A 13,486-nucleotide genomic window follows, 5' to 3' on the forward strand; every position below is an offset into this window, starting at 1 on the left:
GCCAGAAAGCTCTTTTCACGGTTTGGAGGGCGTTTCGGTCCACAGTTAGGAGTAACGGCACTCAACCATCTCCTTCCCCTTAGGTCGTCGTGTCCGGGTCCATTTGGAGTTCCAGGTCTGGTGGAGTTTCCGCGGCCTGAAGGTGAGAGGGTGTGGCGCCAGGTTAAGTATTGAGTCTACACCTGCACGGCAGCAGGCACTACACCGCACCGCCACTCTCACACATACATAGCAGAGAAATTTCCATTAAAAATGAAAATATCAGCAGCAAAAGTGTTAAAAATTGCAGAAGTTATTAGTACATATGCCCTTATATCTTCCTTTTTACTCGAGCGGTCACATTTATTAAATAAACTGTTTCATTATAGTACTTGTTATAAATCACTAGACCCACATTATATATATATATATATATATATATATATATAAAAATATCCAAAGAAAAACGGCACTCAGAGATATAAAGTGAAAAAACTGGATGTATACATCCAGTTTTTTCACTTTATATCTCTGAGTGCCGTTTTTCTTTGGATATTTATCTGTTTACTCATTCTGGCACCTGAGGAAGCTGATTTTAGTGAGTGCCGGCTGATGTTGGATATATATATATATATATATATATATATATATATATATATATATATATATATATATGTATGTATGTATATATATATATATATATATATAAATTAGATATTCATTTATTTGTGGAGGTATACTCTTTTTTAAGAGGCAGAGCACTGTATGTAGCTACATTATGTGCTGGAGACAGCAATCACAAAACGCCCCAACAGCTGATATGATCGATTCGGTACTGACTGACCGCCCCCGGCCCGGCCCGAGGTGAGGAGGTCACATTCACTGGCAAGCTCTCTACTGGCTTTGCTTTCATTGGCCAGACCGTAATGACAACAAGGAGCGATTCCCATTGGCTGGTGGCGTTGACAGCTCCTTTCCTATTGGCCCCGGCGCGCTGACGCTGCCCTCCTCCTCCCGCTGGCTGCTGCTGCTGCTGCTGCTCGTGCCCTCGGTGTGAGTGCAGGGTGCGCTTCTGCTAATGACCATGGAGGAGGGAGACGGGCTGCGGCAGCGGAGGCCTATCCGCCCCCAGGTCATCACCGATGAGACCTTTGTACAGGAAACAGAGAGCACTAGGTGAGGACACACAAGCCGTAGAGTGGGGGGGGATCATCTAGGGCTTTCCTCTAGGTCCACCTGATCCCAGTAGGCAGGGTGTACGTATATAGCCCCAGCATACTCTGTACCGCTCTACACTGCACGTCTAATGATGACACTACTGTAAGTAGCCGAGTGTGCTGCTGAATGAATGGATGCTGGGCATTTACAAGATAGCATTGCACCGGGCCGGTACTAGTGTGACATAAGATTATATATATATATATATATATATATATATATATATATATATATATATATATATATATATATATTCATACATACATACCCTGTAATGCTCTTTTGAAGTGTGTGTATGTGTAATGTTAATCCTGCCTGGGATGTTACCAGGCTCCTACAATTACAGACTGACACATACAGTAACTTATATTTTTTACTGTCATGATATGTCATCAGACTACATATATGTATGACTAATAATAGTTACGTGACCTGTCATATTGTCATTATATTGCGCAAAGCTGTGTTTGTCTTTCAGTCTTTAAAGGGTACAAAGTAAAATAAGCTACAAGCATACCCCAGCCTTATGTGAGGTCATAGACTGAAGCTGCGTTTATATCACATTTTAGCTGTTTATGGGTTTACTTCTGTAACGTGAGGCTTTCTGGGACATTTTAAAGGCTCAAATTCGGTAAAATGGGACAGGGGGCTGTCGTAACTTCACTGCTTCAGAACAATACTACTACTACTGCTACTATCCATGTGGACATCTACTGGGAATAGTAACCTGTGGCGAGCGGAGTGCGCCATCTTGCCCGAAGCGTGGCGAGTGAAGTGAGGATACACGTTTTAATGTTTGGGGCAAGTTTAATGATGTTCTGAGCCAGTTTAGTTATACTAACCCAGGCGGTCCCATGTTCTGAAATTTAACCCATTTAAAAAAATGTAGTTTAAATAAAATTGCACCACTTGTATTTCCAAACCTTACAATATAGTGTGCTGTGCATCCAAAACTTATTGTCTTGTTTGACATAGTTAGTAGAGGAGCAGAGGTCTTTAAAATGTAATTATTTCAGCGCAGGTACCTGCAATAGTAAATGAAGTGGGAAGTTCTGCTGCAGAACATGTTGGACCAAGCAAGAGGGGACATATTAGAGGTTCTGCTGTTTACAGGGGATCAGTATGATTTTTTGACTGACGGAATCCCGGCGGTCGAAATACAGATGCCAGAATCCCGACCTCGAGCGCAGTGTGTCCCCTCACGGGCTCACTGAGCTCTCTACGCTTTGGGCCCGGGGGCGACTGGGTGGTGACATGGACCACCACCCAAGTGCGTTTTGCGGTCAGGATTCTGACCGTCTGCATTTCAATAACTGCCGGGATTTCAACCGCCGGGATCCCGACAGTCAGGAATATAACTGCATACCGTTTATATGGCAGACTCCGACACGTGTTGTAATCTAGTACGGTGTGTGTGCAAATAGTATGCTCTGTATTACAGCACTGCTATAGTAGATGTCATGCTGGCAATAACCATTTAAGACAGAGAATTTTGCAACCAGTAGGAAAAAGAATCATCATGATTCATATGTACTTTGCTGCACCTAACTTACGACATCCAAAATAGTTTTACTGCAGTTTAGTATGTAGGGATTTGCTTTCAAAACTGAATATTGGACACATTATATTTCAGCTTCCGCATTAATAAGTGGAATGAAAAAGGGAATTAATGTATAGTATAAAAGGAGCACAGTATGTTCATTAATGGCTTTGTATAAAATCTCTATTTATTATGGTCTTTCTAGATAACCTTGTTAATTACTTGAAACCGTTCCACCGCTTTCTTTGTGCTATTTATCCTAATGCCCACTTTAGTCATAGAAACCTAGCATTTGACGGCAGATAAGAACCACTTGGCCCATCTAGTCTGCCCATGTACACACTTATAGATTAGGGTTAATTATTGTCAGCAGCCTATTATCTTACCAGTATATGTTTGGATTGTGGGAGGAAACCGTAGTACCCGGAGGAAACCCACACAGGTACAGTACAGGGAGACTATACAAACTCCTCCCTTTTCTCTGACGTCCTAAGTGGATGCTGGGACTCCGTAAGGACCATGGGGAATAGCAGCTCCGCAGGAGACTGGGCACAACTAAAGAAAGCTTTAGGACTACCTGGTGTGCACTGGCTCCTCCCACTATGACCCTCCTCCAGACCTCAGTTAGAATCTTGTGACCGGCTGAGCTGGATGCACACTAGGGGCTCTCCTGAGCTCCTAGAAAGAAAGTATATTTTAGGTTTTTTATTTTACAGTGAGATCTGCTGGCAACAGACTCGCTGCAGCGAGGGACTAAGGGGAGAAGAAGCGAACCTACCTGCTTGCAGCTAGCTTGGGCTTCTTAGGCTACTGGACACCATTAGCTCCAGAGGGATCGAACACAGGACCCGACCTCGATCGATCGGTCCCGGAGCCGCGCCGCCGTCCCCCTTACAGAGCCAGAAGCAAGAAGTGGTCCGGAAAATCGGCGGCAGAAGACCTCGGTCTTCAACAAGGTAGCGCACAGCACTGCAGCTGTGTGCCATTTCTCATCATGCACACCTCACACTCCGGTCACTGATGGGTGCAGGGCGCTGGGGGGGGGCGCCCTGAGCAGCAATATAAACACCTTGGCTGGCAAATCATCACAATATATAGTCCCAGGGGCTATATATGTGATAAATTACCCCTGCCAGAATTCCTGAAAAAAGCGGGAGAAGTCCGCCGAAAAAGGGGCGGGGCTAACTCCCTCAGCACACTGGCGCCATTTTTCCCTCACAGCTCTGCTGGAAGGATCGCTCCCAGGCTCTCCCCTGCAGTATCAAACTACAAAGGGTAAAAAAGAGAGGGGGGGCACTAAATTTAGGCGCAGTATAACTTATATAGCAGCTATAAGGGGAAATAATTCAGTTAATCCCTGTATTATTATAGCGCTCTGGTGTGTGCTGGCATACTCTCTCTCTGTCTCCCCAAAGGGCTTTGTGGGGTCCTGTCCTCTGTCAGAGCATTCCCTGTGTGTGTGCGGTGTGTCGGTACGGCTGTGTCGACATGTTTGATGAGGAGGCTTATGTGGAGGCGGAGCAGATGCCTATAAATGTGATGTCACCCCCTGCGGGGCCGACACCTGAGTGGATGGTTATGTGGAAGGAATTACGTGACAGTGTCGACTCCTTACATAAAAGGTTTGACGACATACCAAATATGGGACAGCCGGCTTCTCAGCCTGTGCCTGCCCAGGCGTCTCAAAAGCCATCAGGGGCTCTAAAACGCCCGCTACCTCAGATGGCAGACACAGATGTCGACACGGATACTGACTCCAGTGTCGACGACGATGAGACTAATGTAACTTCCAATAGGGCCACACGTTACATGATTGAGGCTATGAAAAATGTGTCGCACATTTCTGATGTTACCCCAGGTACCACAAAAAAGGGTATTATGTTTGGAGAGAAAAAACTACCAGTAGTTTTTCCTCCATCTGAGGAATTAAATGAAGTGTGTGAAGATGCGTGGGCTTCCCCCGATAAGAAACTGGTAATTTCTAAAAGGTTACTAATGGCGTACCCTTTCCCGCCAGAGGATAGGTCACGTTGGGAAACATCCCCTAGGGTGGATAAAGCGCTCACACGCTTATCAAAGAAGGTGGCACTACCGTCTCCGGATACGGCCGCCCTAAAGGAGCCTGCTGATAGAAAGCAGGAAGCTATCCTGAAGTCTGTATATACACACACAGGTATTATACTGAGACCAGCTATTGCTTCAGCATGGATGTGCAGTGCTGCAGCTGCGTGGTCAGATTCCCTGTCGGAAAATATTGATACCCTAGACAGGGACACTATATTGCTAACCGTAGCGCATATTAAAGACGCAGTCTTATACATGAGAGATGCACAGAGGGATATTTGCCGGCTGGCATCTAGAATAAGTGCAATGTCCATTTCTGCCAGGAGAGGGTTATGGACTCGGCAGTGAACAGGTGATGCAGATTCTAAAAGGCACATGGAAATTTTGCCTTATAAGGGTGAGGAATTGTTCGGGGATGGTCTCTCGGACCTCGTTTCCACAGCAACAGCTGGGACGTCAGCATTTTTACCCCATGTTCCCTCACAGCCAAAGAAAGCACCGTATTATCAGGTACAGTCCTTTCGGCCCCATAAGGGCAAGCGGGTTAAAGGCGCGTCCTTTCTGCCCAGAGGCAGAGGTAGAGGGAAAAAGCTGCAGCATACAGCCAGTTCCCAGGAGCAAAAGTCCTCCCCCGCTTCCTCCAAGTCCAACGCATGACGCTGTGGCTCCACAGGCGGAGCCAGGTACGGTGGGGGCCCGTCTCTAAAACTTCAGCAATCAGTGGGCTCGCTCACGGGTGGATCCCTGGATCCTTCAAGTAGTATCTCAGGGGTACAAGCTGGAATTCGAGACGTGTCCCCCCCCCCCCCCCCCCACCGTTTCCTCATCTGCCTTGCCAACAACTCCCTCGGGCAGGGAGGCAGTGCTAGAGGCAATTCACAAGCTGTATTCCCAGCAGGTGATCGTCAAGGTGTCCCTACTTCAACAAGGACGGGGTTACTATTCCACAATGTTTGTGGTACCAAAACCGGACGGTTCGGTGAGACCCATTTTAAATTTGAAATCCTTGAACACATATATAAAAAAATTCAAGTTCAAGATGGAATCGCTCAGGGCGGTTATTGCAAGCCTGGACGAGGGGGATTACATGGTATCACTGGACATCAAGGATGCTTACCTGCATGTCCCTATTTACCGTCCTCACCAGGAGTACCTCAGATTTGTGGTACAGGAGTGTCATTACCAATTCCAGACGTTGCCGTTTGGTCTATCCACGGCTCCTAGGGTATTTACCAAGGTAATGGCCGAAATGATGATACTCCTTCGAAAAAAGGGAGTTTTAATTATCCCGTACTTGGACGATCTCCTGATAAAGGCGAGCTCCAGGGAGCAGTTGTTGGTCGGGGTAGCACTATCTCGGGAGGTGCTACAACAGCACTGCTGGATTCTAAATATTCCAAAGTCACAGCTGGTCCCTACGACACGTCTACTGTTCCTGGGGATGGTTCTGGACACAGAACAGAAAAAAGTGTTTCTCTCGGAGGAGAAGGCCAAGGAGCTGTCATCTCTAGTCAGAGGCCTCCTAAAACCAAAACGGGTGTCTGTGCATCACTGCACGCGAGTCCTGAGAAAAATGGTAGCTTCCTACGAAGCAATTCCATTCGGCAGGTTCCATGCAAGAACCTTTCAGTGGGACCTGTTGGACAAGTGGTCCGGATCGCATCTTCAGATGCATCGGCTGATAACCCTGTCTCCAAGGACCAGGGTGTCTCTGCTGTGGTGGCTGCAAAGTGCTCATCTTCAAGAGGGCCGCAGATTCGGCATACAGGACTGGGTCCTGTTGACCACGGATGCCAGCCTTCGAGGCTGGGGGGCAGTCACACAGGGAAGAAACTTCCAAGGGCTATGGTCAAGTCAGGAGACTTCCCTACACATAAATATTCTGGAACTGAGGGCCATTTTCAATGCCCTAAGTCAGGCAAAACCCCTGCTTCAAAACCAGTCAGACAACATCACGGCAGTCGCCCATTTAAACCGACAGGGCGGCACAAGAAGCAGGATGGCGATGGCAGAAGCCACAAGGATTCTCCGATGGGCGGAAAATCACGTGTTAGCACTGTCAGCAGTGTTCATTCCGGGAGTGGACAACTGGGAAGCAGACTTCCTCAGCAGGCACGACCTCCACCCGGGAGAGTGGGGACTACATCCAGAAGTCTTCCAACTGATTGTAAACCGTTGGAAAAGGCCACAGGTGGACATGATGGCGTCCCGCCTAAACAAAAAGCTAGAAAGATATTGCGCCAGGTCAAGAGACCCTCAGGCGATAGCTGTGGACGCTCTAGTGACACCGTGGGTGTAGCGGTCGGTTTATGTGTTCCCTCCTCTTCCTCTCATACCAAAGGTACTGAGGATAATAAGGAGAAGAGGAGTAAGAACTATACTCATTGTTCCGGATTGGCCAAGAAGAGCTTGGTACCCGGAACTTCAAGAAATGATCTCAGAGGACCCATGGCCTCTGCCGCTCAGACAGGACCTGCTGCAGCAGGGGCCCTGTCTGTTCCAAGACTTACCGCGGCTGCGTTTGACGGCATGGCGGTTGAACGCCAGATCCTGAAGGAAAAGGGTATTCCGGAGGAAGTCATTCCTACGCTGATTAAAGCTAGGAAAGAAGTGACCGCGAACCATTATCACCGCATTTGGCGAAAATATGTTGCGTGGTGTGAGGCCAGGAAGGCCCCAACGGAAGAATTTCAGCTGGGCCGTTTCCTGCACTTCCTACAGTCAGGGGTGACTATGGGCCTAAAATTGGGTTCCATTAAGGTCCAGATTTCGGCTCTGTCGATTTTCTTCCAGAAAGAACTGGCTTCACTGCCTGAAGTTCAGACATTTGTTAAGGGAGTGCTGCATATTCAGCCCCCTTTTGTGCCTCCAGTGGCACCTTGGGATCTCAACGTGGTGTTGGGTTTCCTAAAGTCACATTGGTTTGAGCCACTTAAAACCGTGGATTTGAAATATCTCACGTGGAAGGTGGTCATGCTGTTGGCCTTGGCTTCGGCCAGGCGTGTGTCAGAATTGGCGGCTTTGTCATGTAAAAGCCCTTATCTGATTTTCCATATGGATAGGGCAGAATTGAGGACTCGTCCCCAGTTTCTCCCTAAGGTGGTATCAGCTTTTCATTTGAACCAACCTATTGTGGTGCCTGCGGCTACTAGGGACTTGGAGGATTCCAAGTTACTGGACGTAGTCAGGGCCTTGAAAATATATGTTTCCAGGACGGCTGGAGTCAGGAAAACTGACTCGCTATTTATCCTGTATGCACCTAACAAGATGGGTGCTCCTGCTTCAAAGCAGACTATTGCTCGCTGGATCTGTAGCACAATTCAGCTTGCGCATTCTCCGGCTGGACTGCCGCATCCTAAATCTGTAAAAGCCCATTCCACGAGGAAGGTGGGCTCTTCTTGGGCGGCTGCCCGAGGGGTCTCGGCTTTACAACTTTGCCGAGCAGCTACTTGGTCGGGGTCAAACACATTTGCTAAATTCTACAAGTTTGACACCCTGGCTGTGGAGGACCTAGAGTTTGCCCATTCGGTGCTGCAGAGTCATCCGCACTCTCCCGCCCGTTTGGGAGCTTTGGTATAATCCCCATGATCCTTACGGAGTCCCAGCATCCACTTAGGACGTCAGAGAAAATAAGATTTTACTCACCGGTAAATCTATTTCTCGTAGTCCGTAGTGGATGCTGGGCGCCCATCCCAAGTGCGGATTGTCTGCAATACTTGTATATAGTTATTGTTAACTAAAGGGTTATTGTTGAGCCATCTGTTGAGGCTCAGTTATATTTCATACTGTTAACTGGGTATAGTATCACGAGTTATACGGTGTGATTGGTGTGGCTGGTATGAGTCTTACCCGGGATTCAAAATCCTTCCTTATTGTGTCAGCTCTTCCGGGCACAGTATCCTAACTGAGGTCTGGAGGAGGGTCATAGTGGGAGGTGCCAGTGCACACCAGGTAGTCCTAAAGCTTTCTTTAGTCGTGCCCAGTCTCCTGCGGAGCCGCTATTCCCCATGGTCCTTACGGAGTTCCAGCATCCACTACGGATTACGAGAAATAGATTTACCGGTGAGTAAAATCTTATTATTTCTACCACTTTATACAGAGTACTTGGAGGAAACCCACACAGGTACAGTACAGGGAGACTATACAAACTCCTCCCTTATTTCTACCACTTTATACAGAGTACTTGGAGGAAACCACACAGGTACAGTACAGGGAGACTATACAAACTCCTCCCTTATTTCTACCACTTTATACGGAGTACCTGGAGGAAACCCACACAGATACAGTACAGAGAGACTATACAAACTCCTCCTTTATTTATACCACTTTATACGTAGTACCCGGAGGAAACCCACACAGGTACAGTACAGGGAGACTATACAAACTCCTCCCTTATTTATACTACTTTATACAGAGTACTTGGAGGAAACCCACACAGGTACAGTACAGGGAGACTATACAAACTCCTCCCTTATTTATACTACTTTATACAGAGTACTTGGAGGAAACCCACACAGGTACAGTACAGGGAGACTATACAAACTCCTCCCTTATTTATACCACTTTATACAGAGTACTTGGAGGAAACCACACAGGTACAGTACAGGGAGACTATACAAACTCCTCCCTTATTTCTACCACTTTATACAGAGTACTTGGAGGAAACCCACACAGGTACAGTACAGGGAGACTATACAAACTCCTCCTTTATTTATACCACTTTATACGGAGTACCTGGAGGAAACCCACACAGGTACAGTACAGGGAGACTATACAAACTCCTCCTTTATTTATACCACTTTATACAGAGTACTTGGAGGAAACCCACACAGGTACAGTACAGGGAGACTATACAAACTCCTCCTTTATTTATACCACTTTATACAGAGTACTTGGAGGAAACCCACACAGGTACAGTACAGGGAGACTATACAAACTCCTCCTTTATTTATACCACTTTATACGGAGTACCTGGAGGAAACCCACACAGGTACAGTACAGGGAGACTATACAAACTCCTCCTTTATTTATACCACTTTATACGGAGTACCTGGAGGAAACCCACACAGGTACAGTACAAGGAGACTATACAAACTCCTCCCTTATTTATACCACTTTATACAGAGTACTTGGAGGAAACCACACAGGTACAGTACAGGGAGACTATACAAACTCCTCCCTAATTTATACCACTTTATACAGAGTACTTGGAGGAAACCCACACAGGTACAGTACAGGGAGACTATACAAACTCCTCCTTTATTTATACCACTTTATACTGAGTACCTGGAGGAAACCACACAGGTACAGTACAGGGAGACTATACAAACTCCTCCTTTATTTCTACCACTTTATACGGAGTACCTGGAGGAAACCCACACAGGTACAGTACAGGGAGACTATACAAACTCCTCCTTTATTTCTACCACTTTATACGGAGTACCTGGAGGAAACCACACAGGTACAGTACAGGGAGACTATACAAACTCCTCCCTTATTTATACTACTTTATACATACAACCCTTGAAGGTAACCCCACTGAGACACCAATCCTGTACTCTTCTGTAGACACTTTTTACTTGTTATATAAATATGCATTCTGTACGTCGGCATGCACACTATTATTTCATGGTGCACATGCCAACATACTTGCTGTGCATGTTCAGCATTGTTTTGGGATTCTTGTGCTATCTTTGGAGCTTGTGCTAATGCCCCAGCAGTGTTGTCATATGTTGCCATTGCTCCTGTGCATGGGACACAAAGCGGGGCATTCAATTGGCTCTGACAAGTTTCAGAGCTATTGAATTGCGGATCATTTTCGCCCATTTTTAAGTCATTTTCGCCAAAATGTCACTTTAAAAGGCATTAGCAAAAAATACCTCAAAATCTGCGAAACTGGCCTCCATTTCTGGTGGCAGAGGTGCGTAAAAACACGTGAATTCACCTAGCCACACGTTTTTCGCTCCTGCCGGATTTTACACCTAGGCGAAAAAATGGCTCTGCTATTGAATAGAGCGAGTCCCCATTCGCCCTAAAAATAGCGAAAAGTGCAATTTTTTTGCCTAGGCGAAAAAACAGCCCTAATTGAATAACCCCCTTAGAGGTTAATATACTAAGGTGCAGGTTTACAAAAATGGAGGTGCTGCCCATATCAGGCAATCGGTTACTGGCTAACATTTGTATTGTGCATTTTAGAAAATGATAGCTAGAATTTGATTGGTTGCTGTGGGCAACCCATGTACTTTGTAATTTCTCACTTTAGTAAATTTTTCCCTAAATCTTTCCATGAATCTATATGCCCCATGCATTTTCTGGTTATCGCCAGATAGGAGGATTCATGCTGGGAACACACCTCTAGTAGTTGCCAGAGTCTTCATCACCCGTAGGAAAAGCCAGTCATGGGAATTATAAGAAGCAGGGACTGTAGTACTTCCTGGCCAGTGCACTGAATAAGGCAAACAGTCTTTTGTAAATCTTACATCCTGTGGGAGACGTGGTCATAGCGTTTACTCTTCTCTAATTCATATACAATATTTTCAGAGCTTTGTTTCCCTGTAAAGTGTTGTGACAAGTGATGTGCCTTATATGACATTCTATGTTCTGCAGCACGTACAGTGGGAAGGTGTTCCGCGCTACCTTTACATGCCTAGCCCTGTTACTGGTTCTACCTACGCTGGCAGCCATCTGTCTCCTCGAGAGTCCGATAGAGCCACATTCTCTGAGGTAGGTGCGACTATGCTTTCTCTTAAGTTTGTTTTTCAGGGGTCTATTCATGAAGCAGTGAAAAGGGTTTAGAAGTGAGCCAGTGGAGAAGTTGCCCATAGCAACCAATCAGCATTGAAGTAACATTTATAATTTGTGTACTATATAATTGTACGGAGCAGCTGATTGGTTGCCATGGGCAACTGCTCCACAGGCTTACTTCTCCACTCTTATCACTACTTCATGAATAGACCCCTCAGTAAGATCTGTGTGTATATTGTATAGCCATTGGTTTTTTACAGTCACTTATAAAGGTAAATTCCACCCAAGGCATACAAGCTAGCTTTGGATGTAATTGAGAGTGTTACGCGAAAATATGCTCCCAATGGTCCTGGTCTGTGCGATGCTTTAACTGTTCACATTATTTGGGCGGGCAGGAATTTTTAGCTGCACCTCACCTGTGAAGTCTCCATTTTAGTTTGTGCCAGTGGAAGGGGCATCAATAACACTGCTGTCTGTTTAAAGCCAAATATACTAGCTCATGATTTGCCGGCGCAAATTTGGAAAGGTTTTCAAGCAGTAGTTAGATTAAAAGCAAAACCAATCTGGTCTCTACTGAATTGCGCAGACTCCAGCAAAACGCAGGCTTTTATAGTGGGCCTCAAGCGTTTATTTCCCCACAGAGTGTGTGCTGGTAACAGCTTGTTGCCTAAACAGCTTGAAATGTGCTTTCCTGCTTTACATCTGCTCACTTGCAAAGCAGACAATTATATTTCAGACATTGGATATGAACATGAAGAGCATATGTTATAGTGATTATGGTTCTAATGGCGGTAGTGGTCCCCCCCCCCCCCCCCCCCCATTTTAAATGTTAAGCTTTTTCCCCACAATTAAAAAAGTGGTTGATCAAAGATGTGAGGCTCTAAGAAGCCTGTTTGGGGAAGGGGGAAACACTTTTGATTACTTACATTTTTTTTTTTTTTTTTTTACAAAATTTAAGACCATTACACTTCAATATCGTGGTAACTGTTGTGTCAGTTCTTGAATATCTTCTTGCATTGGGCTATGAAACCTGTTTATGGTGAAGGTTTGAGGAACCATAGACTGTGTACGCATTTAGATGATGGATCGGCAGCCCGGCTGATCGATGTAAAATGTGTACGCACTTACCAATAAGCGTCCGATATGTCTGGCAGCAGAGTCGTTTAAATATGCCCGCCCACTTTTGACCTCATGTTCCACGGCCGTACACACAGCCAGATGTATGGAAATATTTGGATAATATATTTATTGGCATTGCCTGTACTGCAGAGCCCACCTGATGTCTGTGAACGACGATCCGCTAGTGATCTATTGTTCGTCGATCAATCGAAATGACATATTAAAAAGTCTGTACCATTCCAAAGGAGGAGAGCCCCCCCTTCCCCACACCTTTCTAAAGTAGACAGAGTAACGGCAGATTGTTCCAGCTACACACAGTAAGCAATATCCTTGTTATGACATATTATTAATATTATTGCACATTGTGAGGTTTGATGACCACTGTGCACCTGAAAATGATCCCTGGTGTTTTCTTCCCATCACCCAGGGCAATGGGACAGAACACGCTCAGCTTACCCCACAATCTTGCTCCCACCCACGGACAGCCATAACATAATATAAATGTCCATGCGTTACTGAGCCCTAACCATCTTATCTCTGGCTTTTAGTCCTCCTGTGTCTGGCTATGGGAGCATCAGAAGCTGCCAGGGGAGCTTGGTACAGTAGAAGCAGCAGATGCGAGTCACAGTGGGTGGTGACAGTATCTGAGACATGGATGTTTAGTGTCAGCAATTTCATTATTTCACCACGATTACTTGTGCCTGGGATAAACTGCTTGCTGCTGTGTAACATTTCCAAGGGGAGCAATGTACTTATTGGTAATTGGCTGCATACATACAAGGGGCATACGTAAGGCTTTGTTATGATTGCTGATTAAAGTGA

At 45.9% G+C, this 13,486-nt stretch overlaps 1 protein-coding gene across 2 annotated transcripts in view; it reads left to right on the top strand.

Moving 5' to 3' along the window:
- The first annotated feature begins 988 nt into the window (after window positions 1-988).
- Window positions 989-13,486, top strand: part of APMAP (adipocyte plasma membrane associated protein) — a 53,265-nt gene continuing 40,767 nt past the window's right edge. The window contains exons 1-2 of one of the 2 annotated variants that reach the window (XM_063918131.1): window positions 989-1,155; window positions 11,408-11,524. In XM_063918131.1, the coding sequence (XP_063774201.1) occupies window positions 1,058-1,155; window positions 11,408-11,524 (215 nt within the window). In that variant the 5' untranslated portion in view covers window positions 989-1,057. Of the gene's footprint in view, window positions 1,156-1,198; window positions 1,300-11,407; window positions 11,525-13,486 lie in introns of those variants that run through there. The other variant, XM_063918132.1, reaches the window with a different exon arrangement.

The sequence above is a fragment of the Pseudophryne corroboree genome, chromosome 4 (assembly GCF_028390025.1).
Source record: "Pseudophryne corroboree isolate aPseCor3 chromosome 4, aPseCor3.hap2, whole genome shotgun sequence".
Lineage (NCBI taxonomy): Eukaryota > Metazoa > Chordata > Amphibia > Anura > Myobatrachidae > Pseudophryne > Pseudophryne corroboree.